The 15,515-nt window shown below is 43.6% G+C and overlaps 1 protein-coding gene across 1 annotated transcript; it reads left to right on the top strand.

Moving 5' to 3' along the window:
- Window positions 1–9,964: 9,964 nt before the first annotated feature.
- Window positions 9,965–12,153, top strand: RPLP1 (ribosomal protein lateral stalk subunit P1). The gene is made up of 4 exons (XM_043470925.1): window positions 9,965–10,179; window positions 10,888–10,962; window positions 11,685–11,802; window positions 12,017–12,153. Exons 1-4 carry the CDS (start codon window positions 10,108–10,110, stop codon window positions 12,094–12,096), a joined length of 345 nt encoding a protein of 114 aa, XP_043326860.1. The 5' UTR covers window positions 9,965–10,107; the 3' UTR covers window positions 12,097–12,153.
- The last annotated feature ends 3,362 nt before the right edge of the window (window positions 12,154–15,515 follow it).

Here is a 15,515-nt window from a genome sequence, read left to right on the forward strand (position 1 = left end):
ACAGACTCACAGACTGGAAAACAAATTTATGGTTACCAAAGGGGAGGGATAAATTGGGAGTTTGGGACTGACATACACACTTCTATATTTAAAATAGATAACCAACAAAGACCTACTGTGTATAGCACAGGGAAATCTGGTCAATACTCTGTGATAATCTAAATGGGAAAAGAATCTGAAAAACAACAGATACATGTATATGCAGAACTGAACCACTTTGCAGGACACCTGGAACTAGCACGACATCCTTAAACAACTACACTCCAATATAAAACCTAAATTTTAAACAGGGGGCTGAACCAGGAAGAAACAGACAATATGAGCATGCCAATAATAACCTCACAGAGAAAACCAGAGGACAAGATGGCTACACTGAAGAATTCTACCGAAGAATCATCATCATCAACCCTTCTCAAACTCTTAGACCAGCATTAACCTGAAACCAAAGCCAGATAAGGACACAAGAAAGGAAAAGGACAGGTCAGGATCCCTGATGAATACAGGAGTAGAAAATCTCAATAATCAGCAAACTGCATTCAAGAACCCTTAAGAATTGTATACCATGACCAAGTGGCATTTATGCCTCATATGTAAGAATGGTTCAACATACATAAATCAATAAATTTAATACACATTAATAAAAGATAAAAATCACATGATCATCTCAGTAGATGCAGAAAAGCTGTTTGACAAAAGACAACATCCTTTCATGATAAAAAACCCTAGCAGACTGGATGCAGAAGGAACATACCTAAACATAATGAAGATCATGAATAACAAACAGTTAAGATACTTTCACTGGAGAAAGAAAGCTTTTCTTCTAAGATCAGGAATAAGACAAGGATGTCTACTCTCATTATTCTTATTCAATATAGTATTGGAAGCCCTAGCTAGAATAATTAGGTAAGACAAAGAAATCTATCTGAATATAATGAAAATACTACCTTGAAAAGATACCTAACCCACATGTTCATTGCAGCATTATTTACAATAGCAAGACAAGAGTCCACCAACCAATGAATGGACAAAGAAAACATGTTATATATAATCACGATGAAATACTATTCAACTATTAACAAGGAATAAAATCCTGCCATTTGAGACAACATGGATAAACCTTGAGCACATTTTGTTAAGTAAGTTAGACAAGTTCTGTCTGATGTAACTTATATACCCATCTGAATGCAGTGTTCCAAAGAATAGCAAGGAGAAATAAGAAAGCCTTCCTAAGTAAACATTGCATAGAAAGAGAGGAAAATAATAGAATGGGAAAGACTAGAGATCTCTTTGAGAAAATTAGAGATACCAAGGGAACATTTCATGCAAAGATGGGCACAATAAAGGACAGAAACTGTATGGACCTCACAGAAGCAGAAGTTATTAAGAAGAGGTGGCAAGAATACACAGAAGAACTATACAAAAAAGATCTTAATGACCCAGATAACCACGATGGTGTGACCACTTACCTAGAACCAGACAACCTGGAGTGCTAAGTGGGCCTTAGGAAGCATCACTATGAACAAACCTAGTGGAGGTGATGGAATTCCAGCTGAGCTATTTCAAATCCTAAAAGATGGTGTTGTGAAAACGCTGCACTCAATATGCTAGCAAATCTGGAAAACTCAGCAGTGGCCACAGGACTGGAAAATGTAGGTTTTCATACCAGTCCCAAAGAAAGGCAATGCCAAAGAATGCTCAAACTACCGCACAATTGCACTCATCTCACATGCTAGCAAAGTAATGTTCAAAATTCTCCAAGCTAGGCTTCAACAGTACTTGAACCAGGAACTTCCAGATGTTCAAGCTGGATTTAGAAAAGGCAGAGGAACCAGAGGTCAAACTGCCAACATCTGCTGGATCATAGAAAAAGCAAGAGAATTCCAGAAAAACATCTAATTCTGCTTCATTGACTATGGTAAAGCCTTTGACAACAAACTGTGGAAAATTCTTAAAGAGACAGGAATACCAGACCACCTGACCTGCCCCCTGAGAAATCTGAGTGCAGGTCAAGAAGCAATCGTTAGAACCGGACATGGAACAATGGGCTGGTTCCAAATTGGGAAAGGGGTACGTCAAGGCTGTATATTGTCACTCTGCTAATTTAACCCTATACAGAGTACATCATGCAAAATGCCAGGATGGATGAAGCACAAGCTGGAATCAAGACTGCTAGGAGAAATATCAACCTCAGATATGCAGGTGACACCACCCTTATGGCAGAAAATGAAGAGTAACTAAAGAACCTCTTGATGAGAGTAAAAGAGGAGAGTGGAAAAGCTGGCTTAAAACTCAACAATAAAAAACTAAGATCATGGCATCTGGTCCCATCACTTCATAGCAAATAGATGGGGAAACAATGGAAACAGTGAGAGACTTTATTTTCTTGGGCTCCCAAATCACTGCAGATGGTGACTGCAGCCATGAAATTAAAAGATGCTTGCTCCTTGGAAGAAAAGCTATGACTAACCTAGACAGTATATTAAAAAGCAGAGACATTACTTTGCTGACAAAGGTCTGTAATAGTCAAAGCTATGGTTTTCCAGTAGTCATGTGTGGATGTGAGAGTTGGACCATAAGGAAAGCTGAGCACCGAAGAATTGATACTTTTGAACTGTGGTGTTGGAGAAAACTCTTGAGGGTCCCCTGGACTGAAAGGAGATCAAACCAGTCAATCCTAAAGGAAATCAGTCCTGAATACTCACTGGAAGGACTGATGCTAATGCTCCAATACTTTGGCTACCTGATGCAAAGAACTGACTCACTAGAAAACACTCTGATGCTGGGGAAGATTGAAGGCAGGAGGAGAAAGGGACGACAGAGGATGAGATGGTTGGATGGCATCATCGACTCAATGGACATGAGTTTGAGCAACGTCCAGGAGTTGGTGAAGGACAAGGAAGCCTGGTGTCCTGCAGTCCATGGGGCTGCAAAGAGTCAAACGTGACTGAGTGACTGAATCCAAACTTGTAAAACTCAAGCGTGTTATGGTGGTTACTTGGGCATGGGAGGTGGGAGGACCTGACAGATGTTAAGTTTACTACATGCAACAAGTATACATAAGCCCTAGAGATATAACGCACAGTACAATGAATATAGACAACAGTACTGTACTCAAAGGAGCTTCCCAGGTGGCTCAGTGGTAAAGAGTTTACCTGCCAGGGTGGAGAGGGAGGTGGGAGGGGAGATCGGGATGGGGAATACGTGTAAATCTATGGCTGATTCATATCAATGTATGACAAAACCCACTGGGAAAAAAAAAAAAAGTAAAGGAGAAATTGAAAAAAAAAAGAGTTTACCTGCCAATGCAGGGGACGCAGGAGACGTAAGTTCAATCCCTGGGTCAGGAAGATCCCCTGGAGAAGGAAATGGCAGCCCATTCCAGTATTCTTGTCCGGGAAATCCCATGAACAGAGGAGTCTGGTGGGCTACAGTTCATAGGGATGTAAAGAGTCGGACACGACTGAGCGCGCAGCACACACACACTGTATCATAAATGTCAAACTTGCTAAGAGACTAGAACTTGATTACTCCAACTAGTAAAAAGAAATAATTATGAAATGTGATACAGGTGCTAATTATTACTACGTCCATGTGTGCTCAGTTGTGTCTGGTTCTTTGCAGCCCCATGGACTGCAGCCCGCCAGGCTCCTCTATCCATGGAATTTTCCAGGCAAGAATACTGGAGTGGGTTGCCATTTCCTTCTAAAGGGAAATCTTCCCCACCCAGGGATGGATCCCGTCTCTTGCATCTCCTGCATTGGCAGGCAGATTCTTTTATCACTGCGCCACCTTGGAAGCCCAATTATTATTACAATGGCAATCATTACAATACATAAATGATCTAATTATACATTATAAGATGTTTTATATCTTAAATTTACACAATGTTACATGTCAAATGTATTTCAATGAAAAATGAAAAGTAGATTTTTGCAATTGTAAAAAAAAAAGCACTAGATAATATAAAAATAATTTGCCACAAACTGACAAATTCAATGAATTTCCTTGACAACCATATGTGCTAAAGCACTTCAGTCATGTCTGACTCTGTGTGACCCTGTGGACCGCAGCCTGCCAGGCTCCTCTATCCATGGGGTTCTCCAGCAAGAATACTGGAGTGGGTTGCCATGTCCTCCTCCAGGCGATCTTTCCCACCCAGGAATCGAACCCAGGTCTCCTGCACCGTAGGCAGGTTGTCTCCCACTCGTGCCACCTGGGAAGCCCAGAGTATCCATGTATTAACTATGCTCTTTTAGACATTTCAACAAAAAACATGGTTTTGGGACAAAATCAGAAATGGTACTATGGAACATCATGATGAAACAGCCATCCTAGCAGGACGGTGGCCATGGAAGTCGGAATCCGCTAAGGAGTGTGTAACAACTCACCTGTCGAATCAACTAGCCCTGAAAATGGATGGCGCTGGAGCATCGGGCCCATACCCGGCCATCGCCGGCAGTCGGAGAGGCGTGAGAGAACCACTTGTAAAAGAATGAAACTAGAACACTTTCTAACACCATACACAAAAATAAACTCAAAATGGATTAACGATCTAAATGTAAGACCAGAAACTATAAAACTCCTAGAGGAGAACATAGGCAAAACACTCTCCAACATAAATCACAGCAAGATCCTCTGTGACCCACCTCCCAGAATATTGGAAATAAAAGCAAAACTAAACAAATGGGACCTAATGAAACTTAAAAGCTTTTGCACAACAAAGGAAACTATAAGTAAGGTGAAAAGACAGCCCTCAGATTGGGAGAAAATAATAGCAAATGAAGAAACAGACAAAGGATTAATCTCAAAAATATACAAGCAACTCCTGCAGCTCAATTCCAGAAAAATAAATGACCCAATCAAAAAATGGGCCAAAGAACTAAACAGACATTTCTCCAAAGAAGACATACAGATGGCTAACAAACACATGAAAAGATGCTCAACATCACTCATTATCAGAGAAATGCAAATCAAAACCACAATGAGGTACCATTACATGCCAGTCAGGATGGCTGCTATCCAAAAGTCTACAAGCAATAAATGCTGGAGAGGGTGTGGAGAAAAGGGAACCCTCTTACACTGTTGGTGGGAATGCAAACTAGTACAGCCGCTATGGAGAACAGTGTGGAGATTTCTTAAAAAACTGGAAATAGAACTGCCATATGACCCAGCAATCCCACTTCTGGGCATACACACTGAGGAAACCAGATCTGAAAGAGACACGTGCACCCCAATGTTCATCGCAGCACTGTTTATAATAGCCAGGACATGGAAGCAACCTAGATGCCCATCAGCAGACGAATGGATAAGGAAGCTGTGGTACATATACACCATGGAATATTACTCAGCCATTAAAAAGAATTCATTTGAATCAGTTCTAATGAGATGGATGAAACTGGAGCCTATTATACAGAGTGAAGTAAGCCAGAAAGATAAAGAACATTACAGCATACTAACACATATATATGGAATTTAGAAAGATGGTAGCGATAACCCTATATGCAAAACAGAAAAAGAGACACAGAAGTACAGAACAGACTTTTGAACTCTGTGGGAGCAGGGTGAGGGTGGGATGTTTCGAAAGAACAGCATGTATATTATCTATGGTGAAACAGATCACCAGCCCAGGTGGGATGCATGAGACAAGTGCTCGGGTCTGGTGCACTGGGAAGACCCAGAGGAACCGGGTGGAGAGGGAGGTGGGAGGGGGGATCGGGATGGGGAATACGTGTAACTCTATGGCTGATTCATATCAATGTATGACAAAACCCACTGAAATGTTGTGAAGTAATTAGCCTCCAATTAATAAAAAAAAAAAAAAAAAGAAACAGGCATCCTTAGCTGAGTGAACATACATTTTTTGTCTTTTTGTTTTTTTGGAGGCTGATTTTTTTTTAATAAAATTTTTTTACCAAATCTCAAGTTTGTGTACACGACACACAGTGAGGCCAACCAACACCCAAACTAGTTAGAGTCTGGAACAGAGAAAAGTTTATTACAGATTCACACAAGGAGATGGGTGCCTTATGCCCTAAGAACCCCAAAGTTCCTGGAAGCTTTCAGCAAGCCCCTTTATTCAGCAAGCCCCTTTCAAAGCAAAAGGTGAGGGAGGGGCCTGGCTAGTTGCTGCAAACTTCCTGGTGTCCGATCCTTTGCTCTTGAAGTCTGGTCATGGTCAGGTAACGATGTTCCTGTAAATCTCTATCAGATGAATGTTATTCTCTGTCCTGACCAGAAAGGGCAAAGTCCAAGGCACAACTTTGACCCACCAAGGTCCCATCCTGCCTAAGAGGAGGCAGATCTCAGCTGGCAGCTCCTTCAGGGCCAGGTTCCCACATCCTGCCCAGCTGTGGTCCCTGAGTTCACCCAACCCACACTGGCCCAGTCTCCTCAGGCTGCCCAAATGGGGACACCAGGTCTCACGGATCTGCAACCCAGGCAGACGGCCACTGCTAGAAGGTCACAGAGACAGGCTTGGGGGAGAGGTTCACTGCTCCTCAAGGTCTGGGCCACGGCTAGTGGAGGCCCTTAGCGAGAGCTCTGGAGTTCTGCAGGACGTAGTCCCCAGTCTGTTCCCTGGGCCTCCAGCTCACCTGGTGGCCCAAGGCTGGGTGCGCTGGAGGGCCTCTAGGAGAAGGCCTGGATCTGCCTCTTCACTCACTCTCCACCTGATGACCACCACACCACCCACCCTCGGCTAAATCGGTTCCCTAGTGGTCCCCCACCAACAGTTACTTGCGAGCAGGGCCCACTGCGGCGCTGACCAAGAGCTGAGCAGGACACCGGCAGCCGCTCACCAACAGCCGGCTGCCCGTGGGCGTGGCCCAGCGAGGCACCGGAGCGACAGCTCGTGGGCGTGGCCCAGTGAGGCGCCGGAGCGACGGCTCGTGGGCGTGGCCCAGTGAGGCGCCGGAGCGACGGCTCGTGGGCGTGGCCCAGTGAGGCGCTGGAGCGACGGCTGAGCAAGGCCTGTCCCCCAGTAACAGGGGGCAGAATAAAGCGCACAGCAATGGCTACCTGCTAAGGACTCTGCTCATCTTGCTCTGTTACAAAATGATAGTTTATCTGTTTTTTAAAAATTTGTTTAATTTTAATTGAAGGATAACTGCTTTACAATACTGTGTTGGTTTCTGCCATCCATCAACATGAATCAGACATAGGTCTACATATGTCCCCTTTCTCTTGAAACTCCTTCCCACCCCATATATATTTTTTTTTTATTAATAGTGAAGGTGTGATATTATTCCCAACAAAAAGCAGATCCAAAGGTTAGGGGAAAAGACAAAATCCACTATTTGTAAGCAAGGTCATGTATTTGTTTCGAGAATGCTTCTGAGTACCTCTCTCAATAGATGCTACTCTATTTCTTAACTATTTTTAATTTTTTTAAATGTCACACTGCTTAGTCTTTTGAAATACCTTTTTTTTTTTGCCTCACTACGCCGTTTGCGATCTTAGTTCCCCAATCAGGGATTGAACCGAGGTCTCTAACTGTGGAAACGCTAGAATTCCCATGAAATAGATCTTAACAGGAAGCTTTTACTAGGATATGGGAATGTGGGGTAGTAGAATTTGTCTGAAGTAAGAGTATGTTGAATCCAGTAAGTCTCTGAAAGGGAAATGCATCAGTAATTGAGGTTTTGCTTAAACAGTTCTAAATAGTTAGGAAGAACAGCTGTAGTTAATTGGGTGCTCAGTCTCTGATACCCTGTAAAGGTATTATTTGTCATTTACAGGTGGAGGAGGAGACTGAAGGGAAAAGGGAAGGGGACGGCAGAGGATGGTTAGATGGCATCACTGGCTCAATGGACATGAATTTGAGCAAATTCCAGGATAGTGGAGGACAGAGGAGCCTGGAGTGCTGCAGTTCATGGGGTAGCAAAGAGTTGGACACAACTTAGCAACTGAACATCATCAAACTAAAAATCTTCTGCACAGAAAGTGAAACCATCAACAAAATGAAAAGGCAACCTACTGAATGGGAAAATATACTTGCAAATCATGTGTCTGGTAAAGAGTTAATTTCCAAAACATACTAAAAATTCACACAACTCAGTAACAAAAAAGCCCCCAAACAACTGAATTTTAAAAACGGGCAGATCTGAATAGAGGTTTTTTCCAAAGAAGACATACAGATGGCCAAACAGGTACTGGAAAAGGTGCTCGCCATCACTAATCATCAGGGAAACAAAAAACCACAACTCACACCTGTTAGGAATGTCTATCATTAACAAGTGTTAATAAATGTTGGTGAAGATGTGGAGAAATGGGAACCCTGATGTACTGTTGGTGGCAATGTAAACTGGTGCAGGCACTATGGAAAAAGAGTATGGAGCTTCCTCCAGAAATTAAAATTAGTATAAGATTCAGAAATTCTACTTCTGGGTTTTTACTTGAAGACAATGAAAAACAGTAACTTGAAAAGATACCTGCATCACCATGTTCTCTGCAGCATTATTTACAACATCCAATGCGTCAATGGATAAAGAAAATGTGATGTAACACTATTCGGCTTAAAAAAGAATAAACTCTTGCCATTTGAGACAACATAAATGGACCGTGAGAGCAGTATGCTTAATGACATGTCTGACAGAGAAAGACAAATACCATATGATCTCATTATATGTGTAATCTTAAAAAAACAAACACAAAAAAACCCAAAACAAGCTCACAGATACAGAAAACAGGTGGTTGACAGGTGAGGACTGGGGGGAGGGGAGTGAGAGAAATTGGTGAAGGGGAGTCAAAAACTACAAATTTCCAATTATAAAATAAGTCAGTCATGGGGATGTAAGGTACAGCATGGTGACTACAGTTAATAATGTATCACATATTTAAAAGTTGCTTATAGAGTAGACCTTATCACAAGAAAAAAAACTGTTGTCTATATATAGTGATAGATGTTAACTAGACTTAGGATGGTCACTTCCCAATATAAACAAGTATCTATCATGCTGTATACCTTAAACAAACGTCAATTACACCTGAACTTAAAAAATTCTAGAGAAAACCTCTCAGTATGAATTCAACACCAGTTTTCTTTAGCTTCAAAGGACACAAACAGCAGGGCAGCACCTAGCGAGACAGCAGCTACATCAAGAGGTTTATAACATCACAAGTGCATTTTCAAGGCTTTTACACCGAACCAGGAGGTCCTTTAAAATTAAAAAAAAAAATGAAGTTGAAGTGGAAAGTTCCCCTATATTCCTAATATATCTTTTATGCTTTGGGAAGGAAAAAAGAAAAAAAAAAGGACAAAATTTACTCATAACCCCCAAACCCATCCCTCTCTGCAAACAGAAGCAGGAAGCACTGAATTTAGGTTTCCAGATTTCAAATCTAGGTTCCGTCTCGCGGTAACGCGGGATCTCGGGATACCAGGACTACATTTTAATTTTACCATTACAAAATGGAGATAATAGTACTAACCTCTTACACTGGGTGAGGCTTAACTGAATCTTTGTAGAGTGTGGCCCAGTGCCTGGGATATAGGCGTTCAAATGCGTCTGCTATTGCAACGCTGCAGATTTCCCATTTTCTCCTATATTTTATCGGAGATGCTGTTCTAGGCACCCGGACCTCCCGGCTAAACCCGTTGCTGCCCTCCAGCGGGTCGCTGCCCGCCAAGGGTGGGGATTGGGGAGTGGGCTGACAACGTCATTAAATGACTGCTTAAGAAGTGTCATACGGGCTACAGTAGGTGGGAGGGACGCCTATTTCCCTAGGTAACTTTTCCGTAAAAGTATGCTTACTGTTCACAAACCCTGAGAGATTAACCCATACCAAAGGAGTTAGCATTCACAGCCGCCTAACAACTTTTTGAACCCGCGAACTACTTACAGGTTTGCGCACGCGTTTTCCGCGGGAAGTCGCGGTTTGATCTATCCCCGCCTCTTCCGGCCCCGCCTCTTCCGGAAATCCCGGGAGCCGATTGGTTCGCGTGACCGGTATAAGAAGCTGCGCGCAGGCGCGCGGCTCTCTTTCCTCCGCTGCCGCTAAGGTGCTCGGTTCTTCCGAGGAAGCTAAGGCCGTTTTGGGGTGAGGCCCTCACTTCATCCGGCGACTAGCACCGCGCCCGGCAGCCCCCACCTAGCACTCGCCTGCACCATGGCCTCCGTCTCGGAGCTCGCTTGCATCTACTCTGCCCTCATTCTGCACGACGATGAAGTGACGGTCACGGTGAGTGCGGGCCTGGGCCGGCGGCGTGGCGGCCTGTGTGGGCGGCCGGTTCCCCACCCTCGCAGGCGTCCGGGGCAGGCCCTTCCGGTGGGAGCGGCGGCCATCGACACCGGGCGGAGGGGCGGACTGGCGGGACGGGCACCCATCGGATGGGCCCGTGTGCGGACTGTTTGCGGCGTCGGCCACGTGCCCGCCCTGGAGTGAGTGAGTTTCACTTACAGCGGAGCGCTCCGACTTTGAAAACTTTTTTCTTATTTAGAGAAACGTGTGCAACCTGTGGGTGGTCTCATGCGCAGTTATAACGTATCCCAGGACACTATATCTACTTGGATGTGATTTCCTTGGCTCTCTGAGGAGGTCTTGTGGGGCATGGCTGTGTGGTGTGGAGGGGAACACTGCGCTCTGCTCCACCTCTGGCCGTGCCTCACAGCTTAAAATAGCAGTGTAACTTGGGCAGGTCCCAGCTGTGAAATGGCAGCGATGAACTCGAGGCCTTGCAAAGTACCTGGCACACGGGAGCAGAAGCATTTCTTCAGAGTGGAAGAAATGGTCGTCTTAGATTGGTATACATACGGTGCCAATAGAGGACTCGGATTGGTAAACGGTACTTTTGTACCCAGGTTATCAGTGATTTGCTTTGAATTTGCAGTATTTTGGAGACATTTACGAAAGTGCTCTCTGATGGGGTACCCGTTTTGTTTGTTTTAGGAGGATAAGATCAATGCCCTCATTAAAGCAGCCGGTGTAAATGTTGAGCCTTTCTGGCCAGGTTTGTTTGCAAAGGTAAGGTGATGGTGAAAATGTGATTTGGAGAAGCAAGCTTTGGAAGACCTACTGATTTATTCAATCAGGTGCTCCTGATAACCTCCAAAAGTGCTGGAAGGCCCTATGTTTCACTGGACTTGTCCAAATAGAAGGGGTATTTCCTCATATTTCTATCTCTAGGAGCTAATTCTGGTTTTGCTCTGGTGTCTTTCTCTCATGGTCTCATACCCTGCTTTCTCTTATGTTCTAAAATCATGAGGAAAATATATTACCAGTTCATTCTTTCATTATAAAAGGGTCATCCAAGATATACTATCCATGCTGTTCCAAGTAAATCCTGCGAGCATGGTGGTGACATTTTATTGATTGCTTATTCTGTATTGGAATATAAAAGACCTAGGAATTTAGCAGTGGCCACCTTCCACGGTGTAGGTTACTTAATCTCTGGCAAGTGAAACTAATAGCCTTTAACTATTCACCTCCTGTTCTTCAATCTTGAGATTGGAAACACTGTTCCTATATCTCTGTTAGTGAATTCCTTTGGGAAAATTACATAGAATTACATAACAGTCTGAAAAAATTGAATTCACTGTTAAGAGGAGACATGAACTGTGGAAAAAAATCCTAGTTTGAGTGTTTAAGGTATCTTGAAATTTCTACTTGTAAGTTAAGCCAGCATTTTGGTGCTATAATAGGAGGCCAGAACTAAGCATTTACCTGAATATGCACATGTGTTGCAGGCTTTGGCCAATGTCAACATCGGGAGCCTCATCTGCAACGTGGGGGCTGGTGGACCTGCCCCGGCAGCTGGTGCTGCACCAGCAGGAGGTCCTGCCCCAGCCACCGCTGCTGCCCCAGGTAGGAAGCTTGGTATTGGAGGGAGGAGTGTGGAGATTAAAGGTACTAGGGGCAGAATTCTTCATTTGCTAAGAGTAGATGTGTAGAAATCTTAAAAACATGAGGCATCATTTGATGAGGGAAAGCTAGGATATTTTTGACTATGTGAGTTGTAGGGCCTGGAGCTCTTTGGAGTTTTAGTGAGGTAACTGACTGTTTTTTGCTTTGTTTTTAGCTGAGGAGAAGAAAGTAGAAGCAAAGAAAGAAGAATCTGAAGAGTCTGATGATGACATGGGCTTTGGTCTTTTTGACTAAACCTCTTTAGTAACACATTCAATAAAAAGCTGAGCTGTTTGCTGCTGTTGGTCTTAACTGATAGTTCTGAGGGGGTGTTGTGTGAAAATGAACTTTGGCTTTCAGTGTTTCTGAACATGACAGGAGCTGGGTGCAGCGTTGAGAACTGCATGGGGAGGCTAGAGGAGAAAAGTTCAGAGCAGACACCTTGTCCAGATTACTCACATGACTTCATGATTACAGGATTTGTTCTTTAGACCTGAGTAAGAGTCACTGTTAGGCATGGGGGTGTGTGATCCAGATCTCAGATTTTTGAAAGATGAAGTAGCTCTGTGGGGAGGAGTGACTGAACAATGGTATGAAGGATAAATTGGTTCATTTTTCAAAATGCCAGGGCCACCCTAGAACTTGGATTCATATAAAATGTATATTCAGAGCATCTGTTAGGTGCTAGGCACTTGGGACATCTGTGCATTTGGTAGGGACATGAGGTTGTGGAGTTGTAGGACTACAAGTCTCAATGGTCCATTGAAGAGTTGGACACGACTTAGTGATTGAACAACAACATTCAAACAAAGTAAGTGGTCCCAGACTGTCGGTGGAAACCACAGATGAGGAATTCCTACAGGGTGAGGTTTAAAAGCAAGTCCTAGTAAAGTACATAAGTATATATAGCATATTACCATTTATATAAAGCTCAAAACACTTTTAAAAGGCCCAAGACATTCATATCTGACAAAAAATTGTAAGGTGTAAATTTAGGACCTTAAGGCAGGTGGGGTACAATGAGAAAAATAACAAGTGTCATTCAAATTTTGGAGATAAACAAAATGAATAACGGCTAACCTAGATGAAGGCCAGTATGGTGCTAATAAGTAATTAGCACAGTAAATTCATGGATTAAAACCACACAGTGACTCCAAGTGAAAGTCCACTCAGTTGTGTCCAACTCTACGGGATTCTCCAGGTCAAAATGCTGGAGTGGGTAGCCTTTCCCTTCAGGGGATCTTCCCAGCCTGGGAATCAAATCATTGCAGGCGGATTCTTTACCAACTGAGCTATCAGGGAAGCAGTGACTCCAAAGCCAGCTTTAACTGCATTGCTCCCCATGCTCCTGCGCCTGCTGCTCCTGCATCAGCTTTCTCGTTATGTAGTGAAGGAAGTATTTAGATTTAAAACTTATTCTCTCGGTTTGTGCTGGGTCTTGACCGCTTTGCCCAGGCCTTGCCCATTGCTGCAGGCAGGGATGGGGACTCTTGTGTGCTGGCTTCTTGTGGCTTTTGTGGAGCGTAGGCATTTAAGTGCACACGCTTCGTTGATCAGAGATGTGTAGGATCTTCCTAGACCAGGGATCAAACCTGGTCCCCTGCACTGGCAGGTGGATTCTTAACCACTGGACCACCTGGGAAGTCCCAAAAGAAACCTGAATATAGTAAAAGTCTATTAGTAGTAGAGCTAAAAACGGTTTTTCCAAAGAATGTCCTGATAATCAAATTAGGAGGCCATAGCAGTCTTATTCATTTGATACCAATTAATAAAGCCTGCCCAGTTCCACCCACCTTCCAGTTCCCTGAGCCTTGATTTCCTTTGCAAAGTGAGAATCACTTCATATTGGAGAATGAACCCAGTAACACTTGCTGGCACGTGCATGTTACTTCCCTTCTGCATAAGGTACAAAGAACACAGGTTCCTGAATCCCAGGCAAGCCTTGTGCTCCCCAGGTCCCTTTCGGGCTGATCCTGCTGGATCATGCAGCAGCTTTGGTGTCTCATAGCTAGTTTCACACGTCATACTTGACCAAGCATACTTGTTTGTTTAAACAGTTGCATTGTTAAAATTTTATTCACGTCTGTGGCCACTGAAAGTGTGTCTAGGTCCATGGTCAGCTCACTCACCCCTCTAATGCTGCATTAGCAAGAAGCTAATAGAAAAAGCAAGAGAGTTCCAGAAAAACACTGCTTTATTGACTATGCCAAAGCCTTTGACTATGTGGATCACAACAAACTGGAAAATTCTTAAGAGATGGGAATGCCAGACCACCTTATCTGCCTTTTAGGAAACCTGTATGTAGGTCAAGAAGCGACAGAACTGAACATGGAACAATGGACTGGTTCCAAATTGGGAAAGGAGTACGTTTAGGCTGTAATGTCACCCCGCTTATTTAACTTAAATGCAGAGTACATCATGCAAAATGCTGGGCTGGATGAAGCACAAGCTGGAATCCAGATTGCTGGGAGAAATATTAATAACCTCAGATACGCAGATGACACCACATCTATGGCAGAAAGTGAAGAGGAACTGAAGAGCCTCTTGATGAAAGTGAAAGAGGAGAGTGAAAAAGCTGGCTTAAAACTCAGACTATTTTCTTGGGCTCCCAAATCACTGCAGATGGTGACTGCAGCCATGAAATTAAAAGATGCTTGTTCCTTGGAAGAAAAGCCATGACCAACCTAGACAGCATATTGAAAAGCAGAGACATTACTTTGCTGACAAAGGTCCATCTAGTCAAAGCTATGGTTTTCCCAGTAGTCATGTATGGATGTGACAGTTGGACCATAAAGAAAGCTGAGTGCAGAAGAATTGATGGTTTTGAACGGTGGTGTTGGAGATGACAGGACGAGTTGGCTGGATGGCATCACTGACTCAATGGACATAAGTTTGAGCAAGCTCTGGGAGTTGGTGATGGACAGGGGGGCCTGGCGTGCTGCAGTCCATGGGGTTGCAAAGAGTTAGACACGGCTGAGTGACTGAACTGTTTAGATTGCAGCACGCCAGGCCTCCCTGTCCATCACCAACTCCCAGAGCTTGCTCAAACTCATGTCCATTGAGTCAGTGATGCCATCCAGCCATCTTGTCCTCTGTCGTCCCCTTCGCCTGCCTTCAGTCTTTCCCAGTATCAAGGTCTTTTCTAGTGAGTCAGTTCTTCAAATCAGGTGGCCAAAGTATTGGAGTTTCAGCTTCAGCATCAGTCTTTCCACTGAATATTCAGGACTGATTTCCTTTAGGATTGACAGGTTTGGTCTCCTTGCAGTCCAAGGGACTCTCAGAGTCTTCTCCAACACCACAGTTCAAAAGCATCAATTCTTGAGCCCTCAGCTTTCTTTATGGTCCAACTCTCACATCCATACGTGACTACAGGAAAAACCATAGCTTTGACTAGATGGACCTTTGTTGGCAAAGTAATGTCTCTGCTTTTTAATATGCTGTCTAGGTTTGTCATAGCTTTTCTTCCAAGGAGCAATATGGGCTCTAATCCTCATGTTTAGAAGAATTTTAGGAACGGACGTGCTCATTGACAAACCATCTAAGAAAACAAAAAATCCACGTTTTCACTGTGTTGCACAATGGGATAGGTTTTATTTTTTGGGGGGGGGGGGGGATAGGTTTAAAAAACTAAAGGTCCTTCCTGTCAACTGTTAATACTATTAATGTTTTGTTGT

Source organism: Cervus canadensis, chromosome 6 (assembly GCF_019320065.1).
Source record: "Cervus canadensis isolate Bull #8, Minnesota chromosome 6, ASM1932006v1, whole genome shotgun sequence".
NCBI lineage: Eukaryota > Metazoa > Chordata > Mammalia > Artiodactyla > Cervidae > Cervus > Cervus canadensis.